This window comes from Pinus tabuliformis, chromosome 6, assembly GCF_031772625.1.
Source record: "Pinus tabuliformis cultivar Carrire ecotype Pingquan chromosome 6, CPIR1, whole genome shotgun sequence".
Classification (NCBI taxonomy): Eukaryota; Viridiplantae; Streptophyta; class Pinopsida; order Pinales; family Pinaceae; genus Pinus; species Pinus tabuliformis.
Genome location: NC_142292.1, coordinates 722,730,639 through 722,757,283, shown reverse-complemented (window position 1 = coordinate 722,757,283; position 26,645 = coordinate 722,730,639). Strand labels below are relative to the sequence as shown.

General features: G+C 37.4%; 1 protein-coding gene across 1 annotated transcript in view; it reads right to left on the bottom strand.

Moving 5' to 3' along the window:
* Window positions 1-474: 474 nt before the first annotated feature.
* The window catches only part of TIC21 (translocon at inner membrane of chloroplasts 21), a 249,121-nt gene continuing 222,950 nt past the window's right edge, over window positions 475-26,645 (bottom strand). The window contains exon 4 of the mRNA XM_089421038.1: window positions 475-1,157. Within this exon, the coding sequence (XP_089277164.1) occupies window positions 1,044-1,157 (114 nt within the window). The 3' untranslated portion in view covers window positions 475-1,043. The remainder of the gene's footprint in view (window positions 1,158-26,645) is intronic.

Genomic DNA, 26,645 nt, shown 5'->3' with positions numbered 1-26,645 from the left:
TCGAGAAGCAGGTGGTTTTTGATGAACTTATTCAAATTTTGGAGTGGGTATAATGCTTATCGGTGATCACCTGGTTTCCCTCGGGCAGGTGACTAGCCAGGGGACATGTTTGTAAAAATTTTCTCAAAAGTAAATACAGAGAGCTCTACAATGTTTACAAAAAAAATACATAAAATCATGATTACATGTCATTATCACAACCGAACCTAGTTACATGTTTCAACAAATATGATATAGATAAAGGACTTTCAAGGATTAAATGTTAACAACAACAACAAAAACAATGCCAAAAGCCTTTATAGGTATGTACTTTATATAGATATTAAAAGATTGGTATCTTCTAATGCCTTGCATCTTTTAAAGAAAGTTAATGTCTTGCAACTTTTGAAGAAAGTTATTATTCATTATTGGTAGTTGACGTTGTCATGCTTGTAAGAAGAAATTTTGTCACCATATTCTCCATATAAAAACATATTCACAAATATTTCTTTATGCTTGGATAAAGAATTTTCATTGTCATTTAGGAATCTCGAAAGATTATGTAATAATACAAATGCTTCCCTTGAAATGTATATCAAATGGATGCTTTATCCTTTGAACATTGATCCTTCACAAGGTTATACAGCTTTCCCATTTGGGGAACTATTTTATCTTGCATCTCACATTATTGACATTAAGACTGAATACCAGATTTTCATAGATCTCAGGCCAACGTAAATAAAAATGACTAGTTAAAAAGCATTAACACGCTTGAAAATGGCAGCAATATAACCCAAAAAAAGTGTTACAAGCGAGAAAAACTACATTCTAAAATAATTATCTTCTTTATTTTGATCGTGGAGGAAGGGAGATCAAAATAAAACAATGACAGTTTGCAAATGTGCTTTCAGTGAAGACTTTGCTTATCCCGAAGCAAAACATAAAATGGTGGACGAGAGACTTGTGCTGTGGCAAAGCCAGCTTCCTAAAAGGAACAAACAACCATGGCAATGCTTAGGTCCAACATAGAACTCATCGTCTATAACCTTAATCATGCACCGAATTTAGGCAAGTTTAACCATCACATTCTCAGGAGTACTGGGTAAAGTCACTGATCTAAGTAACTCCAATGAGAACAGGAGTCCTAGAAAATGAGAGAGTAGAGTATTTCCACAAGCCTGCAAATACACAACCATAAGGAACATTAATTATTAAATCCAAAGTGGGATAAGTTCAAGTTGTCAAATGAACACAAATTCTCAATTGATGAACTACTTTCTCTGGCTTTAAACTCTGCACTTTTAAATATTATATTCCAAAACTCAAAACACGATAGTCTTTGTGAAGGTCATTTTCCTATTTTTAGAGGTAATCAATTTAAGTGAATAAATCAAGATAATTGCATGGACAAATAGCACAATCTTAAATGCCAGCAAACGACCACACTAAGTTACAAATATGACTTATTTTACCGTAGTGGAATTGCTGGGGAAACAATGTGAATCCTAGACAACAGTAGGATTCAAGAATTGCACACACTTGAAAGTCTAGGAAAGTGACATTGAAGAATGTAGTATAACCCTTGAATTTCAAAGCATCAGGGTGAAAGAAAGAGTTGATTCAAGAACTGTTGCAGACATACTCGAAATTCTAGAAAGCAAATGGCATTGAAAAGTTTAGTGTAATCATTAAATTTGAATGAAGTAAATCTTTTCACACTACGAGCAATAAAAATGTACACAAAAATAGTTTACTGCTCATCATTTACATAACCTTACCCTAACTAATTGGTGTTCATGAATACTGTATGCATGCTTTATATCATCAATATTGCATGCACTAAATCTTCTCAACCAATTTCCTAGAGTTAATATTTAGCATAGAGATGTTTAAGATGTTGATGTGGAATTGCTGACTTACCGAACAATATACAAAATGGGCATTTTTCTGAACCCCCATCTGCGTCAATAGCCTTTTTGTTTTCTTTCACGTCAAGCATACTGAACCTTTCTAATTTGTCCTTTCTTAATACCTCGAAATTAATAATTATATACCAGTCAGTCTTGCGACCTGCAATTGATAAATTCTCCCCGTTCTGCAGTTGCTTCTAAGATTCTTTGTGAATTGTATAACATTGATCTCAAAAAAAGATAAAGGTGTGCAAGGTGTAACCTGAAATTTTTGTAGGTTCAAATCACCAAAAATCCTCTTAAGCTATATTGAATCCTCTTAATCCTCTACCCATGTTCCCATGTTGAAGAAATAATCTATGGTAGATTTTCTTTCATATATACAGCATGCCCAAACTAAATTGACCAATCATCTTAAAGTTTATCATCGTGAAAATGCTTAAGACCATAGTGCAATATTCTTCTCATAATTATTCCTTTTTATACCTTCTAATGAACAACTTTGGAGAAGGCCATACATTGTGATACAATGCTAACAGGATAGCTTAGGTTTGTTCTAACAATGTTGATATAGATAAGACCCTCTACCCAATTGCTATACAGTGTATCCATTGACTCTTCATGAGCTCATAACTCATTCCCCGTTTCAATAAGAATTGTTGCACAATCACAATCAACCATGTTAAATTTCTTTAGTGTCTCTCATTCATAGTTAATTTTCAACGTAAAGATGCTTTCATTTTCAGCCATATCTCCACTCCCAAGCAATATTAAAGCAAACTTAGCCCTATCATTTCAAAGGACTCATGAAGTTCAACTTCTAACTCCTCAATCATTCTTGTGTTATTCTCAGTAATGATGAGTTTGTCTAACATATAAGATTGCAGTGACTATGTGACCTGCGTCTTAGATTTTGACATGCATGTTTGAATCTAATGAGCTTCTTCTAAAACCGTTAGCTCAAAATAATAATCTATTCTTGCATACCAAGACTAGGAACCTGCTTCAGACCATACAGTGCATTTATCAACTTGATTACAAGATGTTCCCTCTTTTGCACAAAGCCTTAAAACTACTAAGTAAACGCTTCTCTTAAAAAACACCATTAGATAAGACATTTTCAACATCCATCTGATCAATATCCAACTTAAATTAAGATGCTCTCAGTAACAGCTACTGATTGCAATCATTTTAGTTATAGTTGCAAGAGTTTCTACTAGTCAACGCCATATTTTTATGCAATAGCTGTTGAAAACTGATGTTCGTCTTTATCATAACGGTTGAGCTTCTTGTACAGCTACAAGCAGCCTTCTTGCTTGTTCCAACTATTGTAGGTATCTAATCACTTAGTCAAGTCGAAGTTGACCAAGGTGTCATGTGGCCTTGTCCATGTCAATGTTAAGTTAATATCAACTTGAGAATAGAATTAGCTCGGGAACATAATCTACTTGTACATGAATGTCATTTCGCCATTTGTGCAACTAATCAAGCTATCAGGTTAAGTCAAATAACAACCTAGGAAGATATTGTTCTTGAAATCACCCAAGTTGAAATTCATTATCAACCTAGGTAGGATTGTTGCTATATCACAAGGCCAAATCAAAGTCAACCTGGGTACAAATGTTGAATCACCAAACTAATTTGAGACAATCTATGTAACACTTGCTAAATTCACCAAGTAGGAGTTGATCCTCAACTTGGGAAGAAATATTGAATCACCATTCAAGCCAAAATAGTCCTCAATAAATTTATTTAGTGACCAAGTCAACTTGAGTCAACTTGGTTATAGCTCTTGTCGCTTCAAAATCTTGCACCTTGGTGCAAATCCTTCACCAAGCAAGATATTTGCACAATACAAAGTCATTCCCACTCTGTTCCCACAGTTTCATACACACACCTATGGATTGATGGGCTAACTTGGGACATGTCACTTCCCTTTGGAGGCTGGAAACACCTAATAGGTTTATCCATCTAACCATCCCTAACATAGGGAGGTAACTTGTTTATGGGACTCGATCTAGTTAGATATTTGAAGGTGAGCTTTGTGTGAAGTATTATTGTGCCCCCAACATTAGGAATGGTCCACTATGATGCATCTATGGTTATTGTACCTAATGATTGTTTATTTTCACTTGATCTTGAGAGGGTTTTGTCAGATGGTTTCATCACAGCACCAGAGGCCTCTTCAAATGATTGCCCTACTTTCTTAGCAGCATTGTAGAGGTTGTTTTACTCAATCCAAAGAGAGAATGTAACCTTGTTGATACAACACTACCTATCCAAAACAAAGCATTGGGCTACTTGATGACCCCACAAGATGCTTGACACTCTGAGGTACCCCCAAATGCTAAAATGTTGAACCCATGAAGCTTGGTGTTGGAGCTATTGATGATGTGCCCAGTGGACCTAAAATGCCCCTAGGTTGGCCTTGACACTACTTGATGGACATTACTTCTTCCATAGCCTGAATAATGATGGTCATCCTTGTGATGACTGGGGAAGGTTTGCACATCACTTTAAAGCCCCAATGCTTGAATGAGAGAGTGCCACATCACCCCTCTTTCCCTTTGGAGGGTCATGTTGGGCACCCTAGATATGACATCTTGGTATGGAGGCACTTTTGAGGCATGCCCATGATCTAGGAACTGCATCTTGGAGTATGGAGCACTAATTAGCCCACATGACACTTATTTGTGGCATTTGGAGCTCATTCGAAGGATGGCATCATGCTTGAGGAGGTTTTTCACCCACGCATGTAGGTATTTATGGCATCTTTATTATGTTTTTGAGCTATGAGGTTGGTTTGTAACCTCTATCTTGTGGAACACGTAAACTTGTAATTAGGGCTTCTTTACATGTATTTTTGTAGAAATGAATGGGATAGGTCTCGTATCTCATATAAATAGAGACTTTGCATATTGAGTTTGTTCATCATCACACAATACATTCTTTCCCTATCTAAGAGAATGTGAGCTAGTCTTTTTCGCTACTATGGGCAAGATGTAGTCTTTATTAGTGCAACTTTCTTGTGTAAGTGATTTTGTATGGAGAGGTTATTCTAGGATTGAAAGAAGTGCCTATTGTGGAAAATTCTACAAGTTTATTGTCTTATCATTGATATTTTGCATGTTGAATGTTTAAAGTAGAGTTTATATTGTGCCATGACTAAATTCTTAAATATTGTTGGAATCTTGCTACATTATTGCATGTAAAATTGTTCTCCCTATGGCCTATAGGGAAACTTTGAATGTCTAGATCCTATATTTAATTTTTCCCCTCACAAGAACAATAGTTAGGGTTTTAAAAGTGGATTCCCTAGCCAGCCCCCCTTACTCCATGGAAATCCTTCCCTAGAAGTTTAACCCTAAAAAACTCCATTAAATCCTAACAGGATAAGGCACTAACTGTTAGTGGGCTCATCATCCATAGATTTTTCTAAATTTTATCTTCTTTTCCCCTCTCCTAGAGGTCTATGGCAGCCGCTACAATTTCTAGGGCTTATTTATGCATGAAAGTGAATTTTGTGTGGATGAATGTGGCTCATAAAAAAGGATTTGCATCTATAATTGTTTGAAAGAAAAATCTAGCATAGTGCATGGTTAAACCATCCTAATTAGGGCTGACTTCACCTTCTTTTTGTTATCATGCATACCTAACAGTGATAGAAATAAGTTTCCTAGCTAAGTGTTGGTCTCTATTGGGAGATCTTTTCTTGGGCTACTATATGGCATTGAATACCCTTTCATTATATATATAATCTAAACCCTAACTTATAGCAGCCTTACTCTTAATTTAGGCATATAGTATTTGAACCCTAGTATCGAAAAGCTAGGTCATCTTAGGCTTTGCAGTACTTTGTCCATCATTATAGACCTTTATTCATCACCTTGAGCCATAGCATTAGAACATCCTATTGAAATTGGGTAAAGCATCGGGAGGTACTCTCAGATGTCCTTGGTTCTAGGATTGGGAGAGAGAAACACCCACGAAGATGAATTTGTGGGCTTTGCACCAAAGTTTAGAGTTTTGGACCCAATGTGAGTGGGCTTTGAACCCAAGGAAATTCTAATTTAATGTTTTGGTTGAGTTGGAGGTTCCTTAAAGGACAAGAGAGCTTCCTAAGGGACTTAAGGACAAGTATAAATAAGGAGCCAATGGAGAGGCTTGTGACAAGAAGCATAAAGGATTATTCTTCCTGTGTGTGGTGAAAAAGGCAGCAAAAGGAGCCACAAGCCTAGCTGCAAGCCTAAGAAGGAGAGAATAAAGGACCGAGGAGCAGGTTGTGGACTAGGAAAGGGAAGATCGCATACCCTGCGGAAGGTTGTTTTGGAGGGCCAGGGCCTAGAAAAGGCTCACCGAGAGTTGGCCACAGCTAGAATAGGAGGGCCACAAGCCTGGATGAGAAGGTCGCAAGGTTTGTTGGAGCAGGCTGCAGTAAAGGAAGTTGGCCAAGGGCAGAAAAGGGAGGTTGAGGCCTGAACAGGGCTAAAGGAGGCCATGATTAAGGCCAACTGCAAGGAGAAAAGATAGGTCAAGGTTAGCTAGAGGTGACCAAAATCTTGTAGCAGTTGAACGAACAAGCTAAGAGCTACAGGAAGGCTAGAAGTTGGCAAAGGGTTGTTGTGGATAGAAAAGGAGGTATGTCTGCAATAGCAAGGAGAAAAGCTATTGTCAAGTAAGTTGATTGGTGTTTCGTTGATTTAAGGATTGTTGCTAAAGCCATAGTTTGCTACAACTATGTATTTAGAGTGTTGTAGGTGTATATATTTGGGCAGGAAAGGCTAAGAGGACAAAGCCTCATCCCTAGATGAATTGGTCAAAGGATTCAACCCGATATTTGGGCATAGTGTACGGATTGTAAAGGGCCACTATCCCTAGTACAAGAGCCCTGCAGGTTTTCTTATTAATGGATCTGTAAGAAAACAAGTTTGGGCATAAATATTGTGTACTTTGTAATGATCTAATTGTTGGTATAATTTCCACTATGCAAAAGATATTAAAGTTAGGCATTTTCAATGTGTGGATTTCTAACACATCCTTTAGGTGATTTGGGGAAGCCTCCCTTCTGATTTAATTCCAATAAAGAGCAGAAGAAAGGTTGTTGAGGTGACAACGCCAACCCTTTCTCATCTTGCCATAAATTCTAGCCCCGCCCAATGAGGCTTTGTACCAAGACTACTAGATTTTGCAGCAACAACCACAAAGGGGGGGGATTCTTGCAAACTACCATATTCAAGAGATCAAGAGTTTGACATTCAAGAGAGTCCATAACATGCTTAGATAGATAGTTAGTGGATAGAGAGATAGATATAATCTAGCCCAATAGGTTAGTGCTTTGAGCTCCATGGAAGAGGTCTCAAGAACTACCTTTGTTGTGTGCATTACTCAAGGCGTGTGCCAGGTCAAGCACTATAATCAAATGTAAGTAAGTGCTCAAGGGTTTCCCTACAAGATTTATCTTGGAAAAAGAAAGAAATATAGTTCATTAACACACATTGTTGAATTTTCTACAAGATGTACAGTGAAAACCAATTTTTTGATTGATAATTACTACCTAATGATCTTTAATAATTTATCTTATGCCATTGATATCATTGAGCAATTATACATAGAAAATATCAACAATAAATGCAACAAAAACAGTAAGATCATAAAGAGACAGCCATGCACAATAGAGACAACAAATTTTCCCTGGAAAACCCAAACTTGGGAGAAAACCTAGCAACTCTTCTTTCAAGAGAAATTTTCTGCAGCAAGGTTTACAAATTCAAATTTGTCTAGAAATTTGTGCCAAAATCCAATCCAAATACCAGTCCAGCCTAGTCAATTTCCAACCAGTCAACATTGGTCAAACCAACCAAAAATATAGAGGTCAACGCTGGTCAACAGTCAAAATTTCAGCCTGCAAATCAAGCTTGGTCCTGCAATCAACTTGGCCTGCAATCATACTCGATCAACTCTAGCCAATGGTCAACTTTGGTCAAACTCAAACTCGATCAAATTTAAGTTAATTCAGCTTCTTGTTGTCACATGTGCGACTACCTTTTGAAGAAAGAAGATGTGATGATGAATGATCAAAATGAAGATGTCACATTACATATATATAATTGTCAAATGGGGCTGAATTTGATCAACGAACACATCCCTTCATGGTGGGGCTAACTTGTCCCTTTTTAGCCTACATGATGTCCAAAAAATAAAGATTTTATTTTAATTTTCACAATTCTTCTAGATCAACTTAGGAGACCTCTTGGCATGCGAGAATACCTCTAGATACTAAAAAAATTCAACACTCCCTCTTAGCGAGGGAGGTATTCTCCTTGGTTGCAACAGATTTCCCCTCGGCTGAAATTTCACCTTCATAAGAAAAGTTGATGCATGTTTATAAATCACTCCATCCTGGAGTAGGCAATGTGAGTATCCAGGGCCATTTACCTCTGGCCAAAGTCCTTTATGGCTCCTCAGGTAAATGTATCAACCTCCTCTAGTCAAATCAACATGACCTAGCCAAAGTCCTATATGGATTCTCGGGAGAGAATTTGCCCCTAGACCATTCACCCCTGGCCAACTGGCCTAGCCAAAGTCCTTTATGGCTTTTCAGCCTTTAGGTGAATTACATCTATCTCTTGGGTCAATTCAGCATGACCCACCCAAGTCCTTCTAGCTTCTCAGGAGAAAATTTGTCCAATCTGTAATTGCCATGAGCCATTCACCCCTGGTCAAATCCGTATGACCCAGCCAAGTCCTTCTAGCTTCATACATGAATGTATCCATCTCCCCTGGTCAAATGACCCATCCAAGTCCTTTTAGCATCTCACGAGATGCTTTGCACGATCTTGCATGTTGATCTTTTGTAGCTATGGTCGGTCTTCATAATCATATTTTAGCCCTTGAAATTGAAAGACACGTTCTTAAAGTTATTTTGATTATTTAGTCCTTCAAAGAATTTATATGAGACATGTTCTTCATGTCGGATTTAAAAGTGAATTTTCTAAATTTGAAATTTGAATTTTTGGCTCCAAGTTAATCAAGTCGGCCCAGTGAAGAGACACAACCATTTGGACAGGCAAATCGACTATATAAAGGCATTCAACCTCCGCCACAAGAGCACCATTCAACGATCACACAAGAAAGACAAGTTCTAAGCATCCAAGTGAAGAATAGGAGAAAGACGGACAAATATCTCTCTCTAGCTCGCGTTTCACTCTCTCTCTTAAATTTCACATGTGTCACCATTTCTTGGCAATTTTCTAGGCAGGCCGAAATTTTGAAAGGCTAAACTTTGACTTAGTTTGACTTGACTTGAGGGTTGGAGACTAGGTTTGACCATAGCTTGTTGATCTTGTTGATGTCATAGTTGACTAGCCACATTAAATGTATCTCTTGTTGAACTGAAGAATTTCTCCAAGGAAAAGGTTGTCGGGTTTTTCCCCCAAGTGGGTTTTCTGAGGGTAAATCTTGTGTTCTCTTTTAGCACTTCTAATGTATAAAGAACTTGAAAGACACGTTCTTAAAGTTATTTTGATTATTTGGTCCTTGAAAAGAATTTATATGACACATGTTCTTCATGTCGGATTAATAAGTGAATTTTTCGAAATTTGAAATTTGAATTTTTGGCTCCAAGTTAATCAAGTCAACCCAGTGAAGAGACACCCATTTTCGATAGGCAAATCAACTATATAAAGGCATTCAACCTCCACCACAAGAGCATCATTCGACCATCACACAAGAAAGACAAGTTCTAGGCATCCAAGTGAAGAAAAGGAGAAAGAAGGACGAATATCTCTCTCTATCTCGCATTTCTCTCTCTCTTAAATTTCGCACGTGTCACCTTTTCTTGGCAGTTTTTTGGGCAGTCCAAAATTTTGAAAGGTCAAAGTTTGACTTGGTTTGACTTGACTTCAGGGTTGGAGACTAGGTTTGACCATAGCTTGTTGATCTTGTTGATGTCATAGTTGACTAGCCACATTAGATGTATCTCTTGTTGAACTGAAGAATTTCTCTAAGGAAAAGGTTGTTGGGTTTTTCCCCCAAGTGGGTTTTCCCACGGTAAATCTTGTGCTCTCTTTAAGCCCTTCTAATGTCTAAAGAACTTGAAAGTCACGTTCTTAAAGTTATTTTGATTATTTAGCCCTTGAAAGAATTTATATGAGACATGTTCTTCAAGTTGGATTTAAAAGTGAATTTTTCGAAATTTGAAATTTGAATTTTTGGCTTCAAGTTAATCAAGTCCGCCCAGTGAAGAGACACACCCATTTTGGACAGGCAAATAAACTATATAAAGGCACTCAACCTCCGCCACAAGAGCATCATTCGACCATCACACAAGAAAGACAAGTTCTAGGCATCCAAGTGAAGAACAAGAGAAAGAAGGACGAATATCTCTCTCTATCTCGCATTTTTCTCTCTCTTAAATTTCGCACATGTGACCTTTTCTTGGCAGTATTATGCGCAGGCCGAAATTTTGAAAGGCTAAATTTTGACTTGGTTTGACTTGACTTGAGGGCTAGAGAATAGGTTTGACCATAGATTGTTGATCTTGTTGATGTCATAGTTTACTAGCCGCATTAAATGTATCTCTTATTGAACTGAAGAATTTCTCTAAGGAAAAGGTGGTTGAACTTTCCCCCAAGTGGGTTTTCCCAGGGTAAATTTTGTGTTCTCTTTTAGCCCTTCTAATGTATAAAGAACTTGAAAGACACGTTCTTAAAGTTATATGATTATTTAGTTCTTGAACGAATTTATATGAAACATGTTCTTCATGTCGGATTTAAAAGTGAATTTTTCGTAATTTGAAATTTGAATTTTTGGCTCCAAGTTAATCAAGTCGGCCCAGTGAAGAGACACACCCATTTTGGATAGGCAAATCAACTATATAAAGGCATTCAACCTCCGCCACAACAGCATCATTCGACCATCACACAAGAAAAACAAGTTCTAGGCATCCAAGTGAAGAACAGGAGAAAGAAGGAAGAATATCTCTCTCTTGCTCGCATTTCTTTCTCTTGAATTTCACACGTATAACCTTTTCTTGGCAGTTTTCTGGGCAGGCCAAAATTTTGAAAGGCAAAAGTTTGACTTGGTTTGACATGACTTGAGGGTTGGCGACTAGATTTGACCATAGCTTGTTGATCTTGTTGATGTCATAGTTGACTAGCTGCATTAGGTGTATCTCTTGTTGAACTGAAGAATTTCTCTAAGGAAAAGGTTGTTGGATTTTTCCCCCAAGTGGGTTTACCCAGGGTAAATCTTGTGTTCTCTTTTAGCCCTTCTAATGTATAAAGAACTTGAAAGACACGTTATTAAAGTTATTTTGATTATTTAGTCCTTGAAAGAATTTATATGAGACATTTTCTTCATGTCGGATTTAAAAGTGAATTTTAAGAAATTTGAAATTTAAATTTTTGGCACCAAGTTAATCAAGTCGGCCCAATGAAGAGACACACCCATTTTGAACAGGAAAATCAACTATATAAAGGCATTCAACCTCCGCCACAAGAGAATCATTCAACCATCACACAAGAAAGACAAGTTCTAGGCATCCAAGTGAAGAACAGGAGAAAGACGGACGAATATCTCTCTCTAGCTCGCATTTCTCTCTCTCTTAAATTTCGCACGTCACCTTTTCTTGGCAGTTTTCTAGGCAGGCAGAAATTTTGAAATGCTAAAGTTTGATTTGGCTTGACTTGAATTGAGGGTTAGAGACTAGGTTTGACCATAGCTTGTTGATCTTGTTGATGTCATAGTTGACTAGCCACATTATATGTATCTTTTGTTGAACTAAAGAATTTCTCTAAGGAAAAGGTTGTTGGGCTTTCCCCAAGTGGGTCTTCCCAGGGTAAATCTTGTGTTCTCTTTTAGCCCTTCTAATGTATAAAGAACTTGAAAGACACGTTCTTAAAGTTATTTTGATTATTTAGTCCTTGAAAGAATTTATATGAGACATGTTCTTCATGTCGGATTTAAAACTGAATTTTTCGAAATTTGAAATTTGAATTTTTGGCTCCAAGTTAATCAAGTCGGCCCAGTGAAGAGACACACACATTTTGGACAGGCAAATCAACTCAATAAAGGCATTCAACCTCCGCCACAAGAGCATCATTCAACCATCACACAAGATAGACAAGTTCTAGGCATCCAAGTGAAGAACAAGAGAAAGAAGGACCAATATCTCTCTCTACCTCGCATTTCTCTCTCTTAAAATCCGCACGTGTCACCTTTTCCTGGCAGTTTTTTAGGCAGTGCCAAATTTTGAAAGGCTAATGTTTGACTTGGTTTGACTTGACTTGAGGGTTGGAGACTAGGTTTGACCATAGCTTGTTGATCTTGTTGATGTCATAGTTGACTAGCCACATTCGATGTATCTCTTGTTGAACTGAAGAATTTCTCTAAGGAAAAGGTTGTTGGCTTTTTCCCCCAAGTGGGTTTTCCCAGGGTAAATATTGCGTTCTCTTTTAGCCCTTCTAATGTATAAAGAACTTGAAAGCCGCATTCTTAAAGTCATTTTCATTATTTATTCCTTGAAAAGATTTATATGAGACATGTTCTTCATGTCGGATTTAAAAGTGAATTTTTCAAAATTTGAAATTTGAAATTTGAATATTTGGCTCCAAGTTAGTAAAGTCGACCCAGTGAAGAGACACACCCATTTTGGATAGGCAAATCAACTATATAAAGGCTTTCAACCTCCGCCACAAGAGCATCATTCGACCATCACACAAGAAAGACAAGTTCTAGGCATCCAAGTGAAGATCAGGAGAAAGAAGGATGAATATCTCTCTCTAGCTCGCATTTCTCTCTCTCTTAAATTTTGCACGTGTGACCTTTTCTTGGTAGATTTTTGGGCAGGCCAAAATTTTGAAAGGCTAAAGTTTGACTTGGTTTAACTTGACTTGAGAGTTGGAGACTATGTTTGACCATAGCTTGTTGATCTTCTTGATTTCATAGTTGACTAGCCACATTAGAAGTATCTCTTGTTGAACTGAAGAATTTCTCTAAGGAAAAGGTTGTTGGGCTTTTCCCCCAAGTGGTTTTTCCCATGGTACATCTTGTGCTCTCTTTTAGCCCTTCTAATGTATAAAGAACTTGAAAGTCACGTTCTTAAACTTATTTTGATTATTTAGTCCTTGGAAGAATTTATATGAGACATGTTCTTCATTTCAGATTTAAAAGTGAGTTTTTCGAAATTTGAAATTTGAATTTTTGGCTCCAAGTTAATCAAGTCGGCCCAGTGAAGAGACACACCAATTTTGGACAGGCAAATCAACTATATAAAGGCATTCAACCTCCGCCACAAGAGCATCATTCAACCATCCCACAAGAAAGACAAGTTCTAGGCATCCAAGTGAAGAACAGAAGAAAGAAGGACGAATATATCTCTCTAGCTCGCATTTCTCTCTCTCTTAAATTTCGCACGTGTGACCTTTTCTTCGCAGTTTTCTGGGCAGGCCGAAATTTTGAAAGGCTAAAGTTTGACTTCGTTTGACTTGACTTGAAGGTCAGACACTAAGTTTGACCATAGCTTGTAGATCTTGTTGATATCATAGATGACTAGCCACATTAGATGTATCTCTTGTTGAACTGAAGAATTTCTCTAAGGAAAAGGTTGTTGGCTTTTCCCCCAACTGGGTTTTCCCAGGGTAAATCTTGTGTTCTCTTTTAGCCCTTCTAATGTATAAAGAACTTGAAACACATGTTCTTAAAGTTATTTGATAATTTAGTCCTTCAAAGAATTTATATGAGACATGTTCTTCATGTCGGATTTAAAAGTGAATTTTTCGAAATTTGAAATTTGAATTTTTGGCTCCAAGTTAATCAAGTCAGCCCAGTGAAGAGACACACCCATTTTGGAGAGGCAAATCAACTATATAAAGGCATTCAACCTCCGCCACAAGAGCATCATTCAACCATCACACAAGAGAGACAAGTTCTAGGCATCCAAGTGAAGAACAGCGGAAAGAAGGACGAATATCTCTCTCTAGCTCGCATTTCTCTCTCTCTTAAATTTTGCACGTGTCACCTTTTCTTGGCAGTTTTCTATGCAAGATGAAATTTTGAAAGGCTAAAGTTTGACTTGGTTTGACTTGACTTGAGGGTTGGAGACTAGGTTTGACCATAGCTTGTTGATCTTGTTGATGTCATAGTTGACTAGCCGCATTAGATGTATCTCTTGTTGAACTGAAGAATTTCTCTAAGGAAAAGGTTGTTGGGTTTTTCTCCCAAGTGGGTCTTCCTAGGGTAAATCTTGTGTTCTATTTAAGCCCTTCTAATGTATAAAGAAATTGAAAGACACATTCTTAAAGTTATTTTGATTATTTAGTCCTTCAAAGAATTTATATGAGACATGTTCTTCATGTCAGATTTAAAAGTGAATTTTTCGAAATTTGAAATTTGAATTTTTGGCTCCAAGTTAATCAAGTCGGCCCAGTGAAGAGACACGCCAATTTTGGACAGGCAAATCAACTATATAAAGGCATTCAACCTCCGCCACAAGAGCATCATTCGACCATCCCACAAGAAAGACAAGTTCTAGGCATCCAAGTGAAGAACAGAAGAAAGAAGGATGAATATATCTCTCTAGCTCGCATTTCTCTCTCTCTTAAATTTCGCACGTGTGACCTTTTCTTGGCAGTTTTCTGGGTAGGCCGAAATATTGAAAGGCTAAAGTTTGACTTGGTTTGACTTGACTTGAGGGTTGGAGACTAGGTTTGACCATAGCTTGCTGATCTTGTTGATGTCATAGTTGACTAGACGCATTAGATGCATCTCTTGTTGAACTGAAAAATTTCTCTAAGGAAAAGGTTGTTTGGTTCTCCCCCAAGTGGGTTTTCCCAAGGTAAATCTTGTGTTCTCTTTTAGCCCTTTTAATGTATAAAGAACTTGAAAGTCACGTTCTTAAAGTTATTTTGATTATTTAGTCCTTGAACAATTTATATGACACATGTTCTTCATGTCAAATTTAAAAGTGAATTTTTCGAAATTTTAAAATTGAATTTCTGGCTCCAAGTTAATCAAGTCGGACCAGTGAAGAGACACCCATTTTGCACAGGCAAATCAACTGTATAAATGCATTCAACCTCCGCCACAAGAGCATCATTCAACCATCACACAAGAAAGACAAGTTTTAGCCATCCAAGTGAAGAACAAGAGAAAGAAGGACGAAAATCTCTCTCTAGCTCGCATTTCTCTCTCTCTTAAATTTTGCACGTGTGACCTTTTCTTGGCAGTTTTCTAGGCAATGCGAAATTTTGAAAGACTAAAGTTTGACTTGATTTGACTTGACTTGAGGGTCGGAGACTAGGTTTGACCATAGATTGTTGATCTTGTTGATGTCATAGTTGACTAGCCGCATTAAATGTATCTCTTATTGAACTGAAGAATTTCTCTAAGGAAAAGGTGGTTGAACTTTCCCCCAAGTGGGTTTTCCCAGGGTAAATCTTGTGTTCTCTTTTAGCCCTTCTAATGTATAAAGAACTTGAAAGACACGTTCTTAAAGTTATATGATTATTTAGTCCTTGAACGAATTTATATGAAACATGTTCTTCATGTCGGATTTAAAAGTGAATTTTTCGTAATTTGAAATTTGAATTTTTGGCTCCAAGTTAATCAAGTCGGCCCAGTGAAGAGACACACCCATTTTGGATAGGAAATCAACTATATAAAGGCATTCAACCTCCGCCACAACAGCATCATTCGACCATCACACAAGAAAAACAAGTTCTAGGCATCCAAGTGAAGAACAGGAGAAAGAAGGAAGAATATCTCTCTCTTGCTCGCATTTCTCTCTTGAATTTCACACGTATAACCTTTTCTTGGCAGTTTTCTGGGCAAGCCAAAATTTTGAAAGGCAAAAGTTTGACTTGGTTTGACATGACTTGAGGGTTGGCGACTAGATTTGACCATAGCTTGTTGATCTTGTTGATGTCATAGTTGACTAGCTGCATTAGGTGTATCTCTTGTTGAACTGAAGAATTTCTCTAAGGAAAAGGTTGTTGGATTTTTCCCCCAAGTGGGTTTACCCAGGGTAAATCTTGTGTTCTCTTTTAGCCCTTCTAATGTATAAAGAACTTGAAAGACACGTTATTAAAGTTATTTTGATTATTTAGTCCTTGAAAGAATTTATATGAGACATTTTCTTCATGTCGGATTTAAAAGTGAATTTTAAGAAATTTGAAATTTAAATTTTTGGCACCAAGTTAATCAAGTCGGCCCAATGAAGAGACACACCCATTTTGAACAGGAAAATCAACTATATAAAGGCATTCAACCTCCGCCACAAGAGAATCATTCAACCATCACACAAGAAAGACAAGTTCTAGGCATCCAAGTGAAGAACAGGGGAAAGACGGACGAATATCTCTCTCTAGCTCGCATTTCTCTCTCTCTTAAATTACGCACGTCACCTTTTCTTGGCAGTTTTCTAGGCAGGCAGAAATTTTGAAATGCTAAAGTTTGATTTGGCTTGACTTGAATTGAGGGTTGGAGACTAGGTTTGACCATAGCTTGTTGATCTTGTTGATGTCATAGTTGACTAGCCACATTATATGTATCTTTTGTTGAACTAAAGAATTTCTCTAAGGAAAAGGTTTTTGGGCTTTCCCCAAGTGGGTCTTCCCAGGGTAAATCTTGTGTTCTGTTTTAGCCCTTCTAATGTATAAAGAACTTGAAAGACACGTTCTTAAAGTTATTTTGATTATTTAGTCCTTGAAAGAATTTATATGAGACATGTTCTTCATGTCGGATTTAAAACTGAATTTTTCGAAATTTGAAATTTGAATTTTTGGCTCCAAGTTAATCAAGTCGGCCCAGTGAAGAGACACACCCATTTTGGACAGGCAAATCAACTCAATAAAGGCATTCAACCTCCGCCACAAGAGCATCATTCAACCATCACACAAGATAGACAAGTTCTAGGCATCCAAGTGAAGAACAAGAGAAAGAAGGACCAATATCTCTCTCTACCTCGCATTTCTCTCTCTTAAAATCCGCACGTGTCACCTTTTCCTGGCAGTTTTCTAGGCAGTGCCAAATTTTGAAAGGCTAATGTTTGACTTGGTTTGACTTGACTTGAGGGTTGGAGACTAGGTTTGACCATAGCTTGTTGATCTTGTTGATGTCATAGTTGACTAGCCACATTCGATGTATCTCTTGCTGAACTGAAGAATTTCTCTAAGGAAAACGTTGTTGGCTTTTTCCCCCAAGTGGGTCTTCCCAAGGTAAATATTGTGTTCTCTTTTAGCCCTTCTAATGTATAAAGAACTTGAAAGCCGCGTTCTTAAAGTTATTTTCATTATTTATTCCTTGAAAAGATTTATATGAGACATGTTCTTCATGTCGGATTTAAAAGTGAATTTTTCAAAATTTGAAATTTGAATTTTTGGCTCCAAGTTAGTAAAGTCGACCCAGTGAAGAGACACACCCATTTTGGATAGGCAAATCAACTATATAAAGGCTTTCAACCTCCGCCACAAGAGCATCATTCGACCATCACACAAGAAAGACAAGTTCTAGGCATCCAAGTGAAGATCAGGAGAAAGAAGGATGAATATCTCTCTCTAGCTCGCATTTCTCTCTCTCTTAAATTTTGCACATGTGACCTTTTCTTGGTAGTTTTTTGGGCAGGCCGAAATTTTGAAAGGCTAAAGTTTGACTTGGTTTAACTTGACTTGAGAGTTGGAGACTAGGTTTGACCATAGCTTGTTGATCTTCTTGATTTCATAGTTGACTAGCCACATTAGATGTATCTCTTGTTGAACTGAAGAATTTCTCTAAGGAAAAGGTTGTTGGGCTTTTCCCCCAAGCGGTTTTTCCCATGGTAAATCTTGTGCTCTCTTTTAGCCCTTCTAATGTATAAAGAACTTAAAAGTCACGTTCTTAAACTTATTTTGATTATTTAGTCCTTGGAAGAATTTATATGAGACATGTTCTTCATGTCACATTTAAAAGTGAATTTTTCGAAATTTGAAATTTGAATTTTTGGCTCCAAGTTAATCAAGTCGGCCCAGTGAAGAGACACACCAATTTTGGACAGGCAAATCAACTATATAAAGGCATTCAACCTCCGCCACAAGAGCATCATTCAACCATCCCACAAGAAAGACAAGTTCTAGGCATCCAAGTGAAGAACAGAAGAAAGAAGGACGAATATATCTCTCTAGCTCGCATTTCTCTCTCTCTTAAATTTCGCACGTGTGACCTTTTCTTGGCAGTTTTCTAGGCAGACCGAAATTTTGAAAGGCTAAAGTTTGACTTCGTTTGACTTGACTTGAAGGTCAGACACTAAGTTTGACCATAGCTTGTAGATCTTTTTGATATCATAGATGACTAGCCACATTAGATGTATCTCTTGTTGAACTGAAAAATTTTTCTAAGGAAAAGGTTGTTGGCTTTTCCCCCAACTGGGTTTTCCCAGGGTAAATCTTGTGTTCTCTTTTAGCCCTTCTAATGTATAAAGAACTTGAAAGACATGTTCTTAAAGTTATTTGATAATTTAGTCCTTCAAAGAATTTATATGAGACATGTTCTTCATGTCGGATTTAAAAGTCAATTTTTCGTAATTTGAAATTTGAATTTTTGGCTCCAAGTTAATCAAGTCGGCCCAGTGAAGAGACACACCCATTTTGGAGAGGCAAATCAACTATATAAAGGCATTCAACCTCCGCCACAAGAGCATCATTCAACCATCACACAAGAGAGACAAGTTCTAGGCATCCAAGTGAAGAACAGCGGAAAGAAGGACGAATATCTCTCTCTAGCTCGCATTTCTCTCTCTCTTAAATTTTGCACGTGTCACCTTTTCTTGGCAGTTTTCAATGCAAGATGAAATTTTGAAAGGCTAAAGTTTGACTTGGTTTGACTTGACTTGAGGGTTGGAGACTAGGTTTGACCATAGCTTGTTGATCTTGTTGATGTCATAGTTGACTAGCCGCATTAGATGTATCTCTTGTTGAACTGAAGAATTTCTCTAAGGAAAAGGTTGTTGGGTTTTTCTCCCAAGTGGGTCTTCCTAGGGTAAATCTTGTGTTCTATTTAAGCCCTTCTAATGTATAAAGAAATTGAAAGACACATTCTTAAAGTTATTTTGATTATTTAGTCCTTCAAAGAATTTATATGAGACATGTTCTTCATGTCAGATTTAAAAGTGAATTTTTCGAAATTTGAAATTTGAATTTTTGGCTCCAAGTTAATCAAGTCGGCCCAGTGAAGAGACACACCAATTTTGGACAGGCAAATCAACTATATAAAGGCATTCAACCTCCGCCACAAGAGCATCATTCAACCATCCCACAAGAAAGACAAGTTCTAGGCATCCAAGTGAAGAACAGAAGAAAGAAGGACGAATATATCTCTCTAGCTCGCATTTCTCTCTCTCTCTTAAATTTCTCACGTGTGACCTTTTCTTGGCAGTTTTCTGGGTAGGCCGAAATATTGAAAGGCTAAAGTTTGACTTGGTTTGACTTGACTTGAGGGTTGGAGACTAGGTTTGACCATAGCTTGCTGATCTTGTTGATGTCATAGTTGACTAGACGCATTAGATGCATCTCTTGTTGAACTGAAAAATTTCTCTAAGGAAAAGGTTGTTTGGTTCTCCCCCAAGTGGGTTTTCCCAAGGTAAATCTTGTGTTCTCTTTTAGCCCTTTTAATGTATAAAGAACTTGAAAGTCACGTTCTTAAAGTTATTTTGATTATTTAGTCCTTGAACAATTTATATGACACATGTTCTTCATGTCAAATTTAAAAGTGAATTTTTCGAAATTTTAAAATTGAATTTTTGGCTCCAAGTTAATCAAGTCGGCCCAGTGAAGAGACACCCATTTTGCACAGGCAAATCAACTGTATAAATGCATTCAACCTCCGCCACAAGAGCATCATTCAACCATCACACAAGAAAGACAAGTTTTAGCCATCCAAGTGAAGAACAAGAGAAAGAAGGACGAAAATCTCTCTCTAGCTCGCATTTCTATCTCTCTTAAATTTTGCACGTGTGACCTTTTCTTGGAAGTTTTCTAGGCAATGCCAAATTTTGAAAGACTAAAGTTTGACTTGATTTGACTTGACTTGAGGGTCGGAGACTAGGTTTGACCATAGCTTGTTGATCTTGTTGATGTCATAGTTGACTAGCTGCATTAGATGTATCTCTTGTTGAACTGGAGAATTTCTCTATGGAAAAGGTTGTTGCGTTTTGCCCCCAAGTGGGTTTTCCCATGGTAAACCTTGTGTTCTCTTTTAGCCCTTCTAATGTATAAAGAACTTGAAGGACACGTTCTTAAAGTTATTTTGATTATTTAGTCCTTGAAGGAATTTATATGAGACATGTTCTTCATGTCGGAATTAAAAGCGAATTTTTTGAAATTTGAAATTTCAATTTTTGGCTCCAAGTTAATCAAGTCGGTCCAGTGACGAGACACACCCATTTTGGACAGGCAAATAAACCATACAAACGCATTCAACCTCCGCCAAGAGAGCATCATTCGACCATCACATAAGAAAGGCAAGTTCTAGGATCCAAGTGAAGAGAAGGAGAAAGAAGGATGAATATCTCTCTCTAGCTCGCATTTCTCTCTCTTAAATTTCGCACATGTGACCTTTTCTTGGCAGTTTTCTGGGAAGTCCGAAATTTTGAAAGGCTAAAGTTTGACTTGGTTTGACTTGACTTGAGGGTGGGAGACTAGGTGTGACCATAGCTTATTGATCTTGTTGATGTCATAGTTAACTAGCCGCATTAGATGTATCTCTTGTTGAACTAAAAAATTTCTCTAAGGAAAAGGTTGTTCGGTTTTTCCCCCAAGTGGGTTTTCCCAAGGTAAATCTTGTGTTCGCTTTTAGCCCTTCTAATGTATAAAGAACTTGAAAGACACACTCTTAAAGTTATTTTGATTATTTAGCCCTTGAAAGCATTTTTTTGAGACATGTTCTTCGTGTCGAATTTAAAAGAGAATTTTTCAAAATTTGAAATTTGAATTTTTGGCTCCAAGTTAATCAAGTCAGCCCAGTGAAGAGACACACCCATTTGGACACGCAAATCAACCATATAAAGGCATTCAACCTCCGCCACAAGAGCATCATTTGACCATCACACAAGAAAGACAAGTTCTAGGCATCCAAGTGAAGAACTGGAGAAAGGAAGAATATCTCTCTCTAGCTCGCATTTCTCTCCCTTTTAAATTTCGCACGTCTGACCTTTTCTTGGCAGTTTTCTAGGCAAGACGAAATTTTGAATGGCCAAAGTTTGACTTGATTTGACTTGACTGGAAGGTTGGAGACTAGGTTTGACCATAGCTTCTTGATCTTGTTGATGTCATAGTTGACTAGCCGCATTAGATGTATATCTTGTTGAACAGAAGAATTTCTCTAAGGTAACGGTTGTTGGGTTTTCCCCAAGTGAGTTTTCCCAGGGTAAATCTTGTGTTCTCTTTTAGCCCTTCTAATGTATAAAGAACTTACAAGACACGTTCTTAAAGTTATTTTGATTATTTACTCCTTGAAAGAATTTATATGAGACATGTTCTTCAAGTCGGATTTAAAAGTGAAATTTTCGAAATTTGAAATTTGAATTTTTGGCTCCAAGTTAATCAAGTCGGCCTAGTGAAGAGACACACCCATTTTGGAGAGGCAAATCAACTATATAAAGGCATTCAACCTCCGCCACAAGAGCATCATTCGACCATCACACAAAAGAGACAAGTTCTAGGCATCCAAGTGAAGAACAGGAGAAAGAAGGACGAATATCTCTCTCTAGCTCGCATATCTCTCTCTTAAATTTCGCACATGTGACCTTTTCTTCCCAGTTTTCTGGGCAAGACGAAATTTTGAAAGGCTAAAGTTTGACTTGGTTTGACTTGACATGAGGGTTGGAGACTAGGTTTGACCATAGCTTCTTGATCTTGTTGATGTCATAGTTGACTAGCCGAATTAGATGTATCTCTTATTGAACTAAAGAATTTCTCTAAGGAAAAGGTTGTTGGGTTTTTCTCCCGAGTGGGTCTTCCTAGGGTAAATCTTGTGTTCTATTTAAGCCCTTCTAATGTATAAAGAAATTGAAAGACACATTCTTAAAGTTATTTTGATTATTTAGTCCTTCAAAGAATTTATATGAGACATGTTCTTCATGTGAGTTTTAAATGTGAATTTTTCGAAATTTGAAATTTGAATTTTTGGCTCCAAGTTAATCAAGTCGGCCCAGTGAAGAGACACACCCATTTTGGACAGGCAAATAAACTATATAAAGGCATTCAACCTCCGCCACAAGAGCATCATTCGACCATCACACAAGAAAGACAAGTATAGGCATCCAAGTGAAGAACAGGAGAAAGAAGGACGAATATCTCTCTTTAGCTCGCATTTCTCTCTCTTAAATTTCGCACCTGTGACCTTTTCTTCGCAGTTTTCTGGGCAGACCGAAATTTTGAAAGGCTAAAGTTTGACTTGGTTCGACTTGACTTGAGGGTTGGAGACTAGGTTTGACCATAGCTTGCTGATCTTGTTGATGTCATAGTTGACTAGATGCATTAGATGTATCTCTTGTTGAACTAAAGAATTTCTCTAAGGAAAAGGTTGTTGGGTTTTCCCACAAGTGGGTTTTCCCATGATAAATCTTCTGTTCTATTTTATCCCTTTTAATGTATAAAGAACTTGAACGACACGTTCTTAAAGTTATTTTGATTATTTAGTCCTCGAAAGAATTTATATGAGACATGTTCTTCATGTCAGATTTAAAACTGAATTTTTCGAAATTTGAAATTTGAATTTTTGGCTCCAAGTTAATCAAGTCGACCCAGTGAAGAGGCACCCATTTTGCACAGGCAAATCAACTATATAAAGGCATTCAACCTCCGCCACAAGAGCATCATTCAACCATCACACAAGAAAGACAAGTTTTAGGCATCCAAGTGAAGAACAGGAGAAAGAAGGACGAATATCTCTCTCTAGCTCACATTTCTCTCTCTTAAATTTTGCACGTGTGACCTTTTCTTGGCAGTTTTCTAGGTAGGCCGAAATTTTGAAAGACTAAAGCTTGACTTGATTTGACTTGACTTGAGGGTTGGAGACTAGGTTTGACCATAGCTTATTGATCTTGTTGATGTCATAGTTGACTAGCCGCATTATATGTATCTCTTGTTGAACTAAAGAATTTCTCTATGGAAAAGGTTGTTGTGTTTTTCCCCCAAGTGGGTTTTGCTATGGTAAATCTTATGTTCTCTTTTATCCCTTCTAATGTATAAAGAACTTGAAAGACACATTCTTAAAGTTATTTTGATTATTTAGTCCTTGAAAGAATTTATATGAGACATGTTCTTCATGTCGGAATTAAAAGTGAATTTTTTGAAATTTGAAATTTGAATTTTTGGCTCCAAGTTAATCAATTCGGCCCAATGAAGAGACAACCATTTTGGACATGCAAATCAACTATATAAAGGCATTCAACCTCCGCCAAGAGAACATCATTCGACCATCACACAAGAAAGACAAGTTCTAGGCATCCAAGTGAAGAGCAAAAGAAAGAAGGATGAATATCTCTCTCTAGCTGCATTTCTCTCTCTCTTAAATTTCGCACGTGTGACCTTTCCTTGGCAAATTTCTGGGCAGGCTGAAATTTTGAAAGGCTAAAGTTTGACTTGGTTTGACTTGACTTGAGGGTTGGAGACTAGATTTGACCATAGCTTGCTGATCTTGTTGATGTCATAGTTGACTAGACGCATTAGATGTATCTCTTGTTGAACTGAAGAATTTCTCTACGGAAAAGGTTGTTGGGTTTTCCCACAAGTAGGTTTTCCCAGGGTAAATCTTGTGCTCTCTTTCAGCCCTTTTAATGTATAAAGAACTTGAAAGACACGTTCTTAAAGTTATTTTGATTATTTAGTCATTGAAAGAATTTATATCATGTTCTTCATGTCAGATTTAAAAGTGAATTTTTCGAAATTTGAAATTTGAATTTTTGGCTCCAAGTTAATCAAGTCTGCCCAGTCAAGAGACACCCATTTTGCACAGGCAAATCAACTATATAAAGGCATTCAACCTCCGCCACAAGAGCATCATTCGACCATCCCACAAGAAAGACAAGTTCTAGGCATCCAAGTGAAGAACAGAAGAAAGAAGGACGAATATATCTCTCTAGCTCGCATTTCTCTCTCTCTTAAATTTCACACGTGACCTTTCCTTCGCAGTTTTCTAGCCAGGACGAAATTTTGAAAGGAAAAAGTTTGACTTGCCTTGACTTGACTTGAGGGTTGGAGAGTAGGTTTGACAATAGCTTGTTGATCTTGTTGACGTCTTAGTTGACTAGCCGCATTAGATGTATCTCTTGTTGAACTGAAGAATTTCTCTAAGGAAAAGGATGTTGGGTTTTCCCCAAGTGAGTTTTCCCCGGGTAAATCTTGTGTTCTCTTTTAGCCCTTCTAGTTTATAAAGAACTTGAAAGACACATTCTTAAAGTTATTTTGATTATTTAGTCCCTGATAGAATTTATATGAGACATGTTCTTCATGTCGGATTTAAAAGCAAAATTTTCGAAATTTGAAATTTGAATATTTGGCTCCAAGTTAATCATGTCGGCCTAGTGAAGAGACAAACCCATTTTGAACAAGAAAATCAACTATATAAAGGCATTCAACCTCTGCCACAAGAGCATCATTTGACCATCAAACAAGAAGAACAAGTTCTAGCCATCCAAGTGAAGAACAGGAGAAATAAGGACGAATATCTCTCTCTAGCTCGCATTTCTCTCTATCTTAAATTTCGCACGTGTGACCTTTTCTTGGCAGTTTTCTGGGCAGGACGAAATTTTGAAAGGCTAAAGTTTGACTTCTTTTGACTTGACTTGAGTGTTGGAGACTAGGTTTGACCATAGCTTGTTGATCTTGTTGATGTCATAGTTGACTAGCCGCATTAGATGTATCTCTTGTTGAACTGAAGAATTTCTCTAAGGAAACGGTTGTTGGGTTTTTCCCCAAGTGAGTTTTCCCATGGTAAATCTTGTGTTCTCTTTTAGCCCTTCTAATCTATAAAGAACTTGAAAGACACGTTCTTAAAGTTATTTTGATTATTTAGTCCTTGAAAGAATTTATATGAGACATGTTCTTCATGTCAGATTTAAAAGTGAAATTTTCGAAATTTGAAAGTTGAATTTTTGGCTCCAAGTTAATCAAGTCGGCCCATTGAAGAGACACACCCATTTTGGAGAGGCAAATCAACTATATAAAGGCATTCAACCTCCGCCACAAGAGCATCATTCAACCATCACACAAGAGAGACAAGTTCTAGGCATCCAAGTGAAGAAGAGCATAAAGAGGAATGAATATCTCTCTCTAGCTCGCATTTCTCTCTCTTAAATTTCGCACGCGTCACCTTTTCTTGGCAGTTTTCTGGGCAAGACGAAATTTTGAAAGGCTAAAGTTTGACTTGGTTTGACTTGAGTTGAGGGTTGGAGACTAGGTTTGACCATAGCTTGTTGATCTTGTTGATGTCATAGTTGACTAGCCGCATTAGATGTATCTCTTGTTGAATTGAAGAATTTCTCTAAGGAAAAGGTTGTTGGGTTTTTCTCCCAAGTGGGTCTTCCTAGGGTAAATCTTGTGTTCTATTTAAGCCCTTCTAATTTATAAAGAAATTGAAACACACATTCTTAAAGTTATTTTGATTATTTAGTCCTTCAAAGAATTTATATGAGACATGTTCTTCATGTCAGATTTAAAAGTGAATTTTTCGAAATTTGAAATTTGAATTTTTGGCTCCAAGTTAATCAAGTCTGCCCAGTCAAGAGACACCCATTTTGCACAGGCAAATCAACTATATAAAGGCATTCAACCTCCGCCACAAGAGCATCATTCGACCATCCCACAAGAAAGACAAGTTCTAGGCATCCAAGTGAAGAACAGAAGAAAGAAGGACGAATATATCTCTCTAGCTCGCATTTCTCTCTCTCTTAAATTTCACACGTGACCTTTCCTTCGCAGTTTTCTAGCCAGGACGAAATTTTGAAAGGAAAAAGTTTGACTTGCCTTGACTTGACTTGAGGGTTGGAGAGTAGGTTTGACAATAGCTTGTTGATCTTTTTGACGTCTTAGTTGACTAGCCGCATTAGATGTATCTCTTGTTGAACTGAAGAATTTCTCTAAGGAAAAGGATGTTGGGTTTTCCCCAAGTGAGTTTTCCCCGGGTAAATCTTGTGTTCTCTTTTAGCCCTTCTAATTTATAAAGAACTTCAAAGACACATTCTTAAAGTTATTTTGATTATTTAGTCCCTGAAAGAATTTATATGAGACATGTTCTTCATGTCGGATTTAAAAGCAAAATTTTCGAAATTTGAAATTTGAATTTTTGGCTCCAAGTTAATCAAGTCGGCCTAGTGAAGAGACAAACCCATTTTGAACAAGAAAATCAACTATATAAAGGCATTCAACCTCTGCCACAAGAGCATCATTTGACCATCAAACAAGAAGAACAAGTTCTAGCCATCCAAGTGAAGAACAGGAGAAAGAAGGACGAATATCTCTCTCTAGCTCGCATTTCTCTCTATCTTAAATTTCGCACGTGTGACCTTTTCTTGGCAGTTTTCTGGGTAGGACGAAATTTTGAAAGGCTAAAGTTTGACTTTGTTTGACTTGACTTGAGTGTTGGAGACTAGGTTTGACCATAGCTTGTTGATCTTGTTGATGTCATAGTTGACTAGCCGCATTAGATGTATCTCTTGTTGAACTGAAGAATTTCTCTAAGGAAACGGTTGTTGGGTTTTTCCCCAAGAGAGTTTTCCCATGGTAA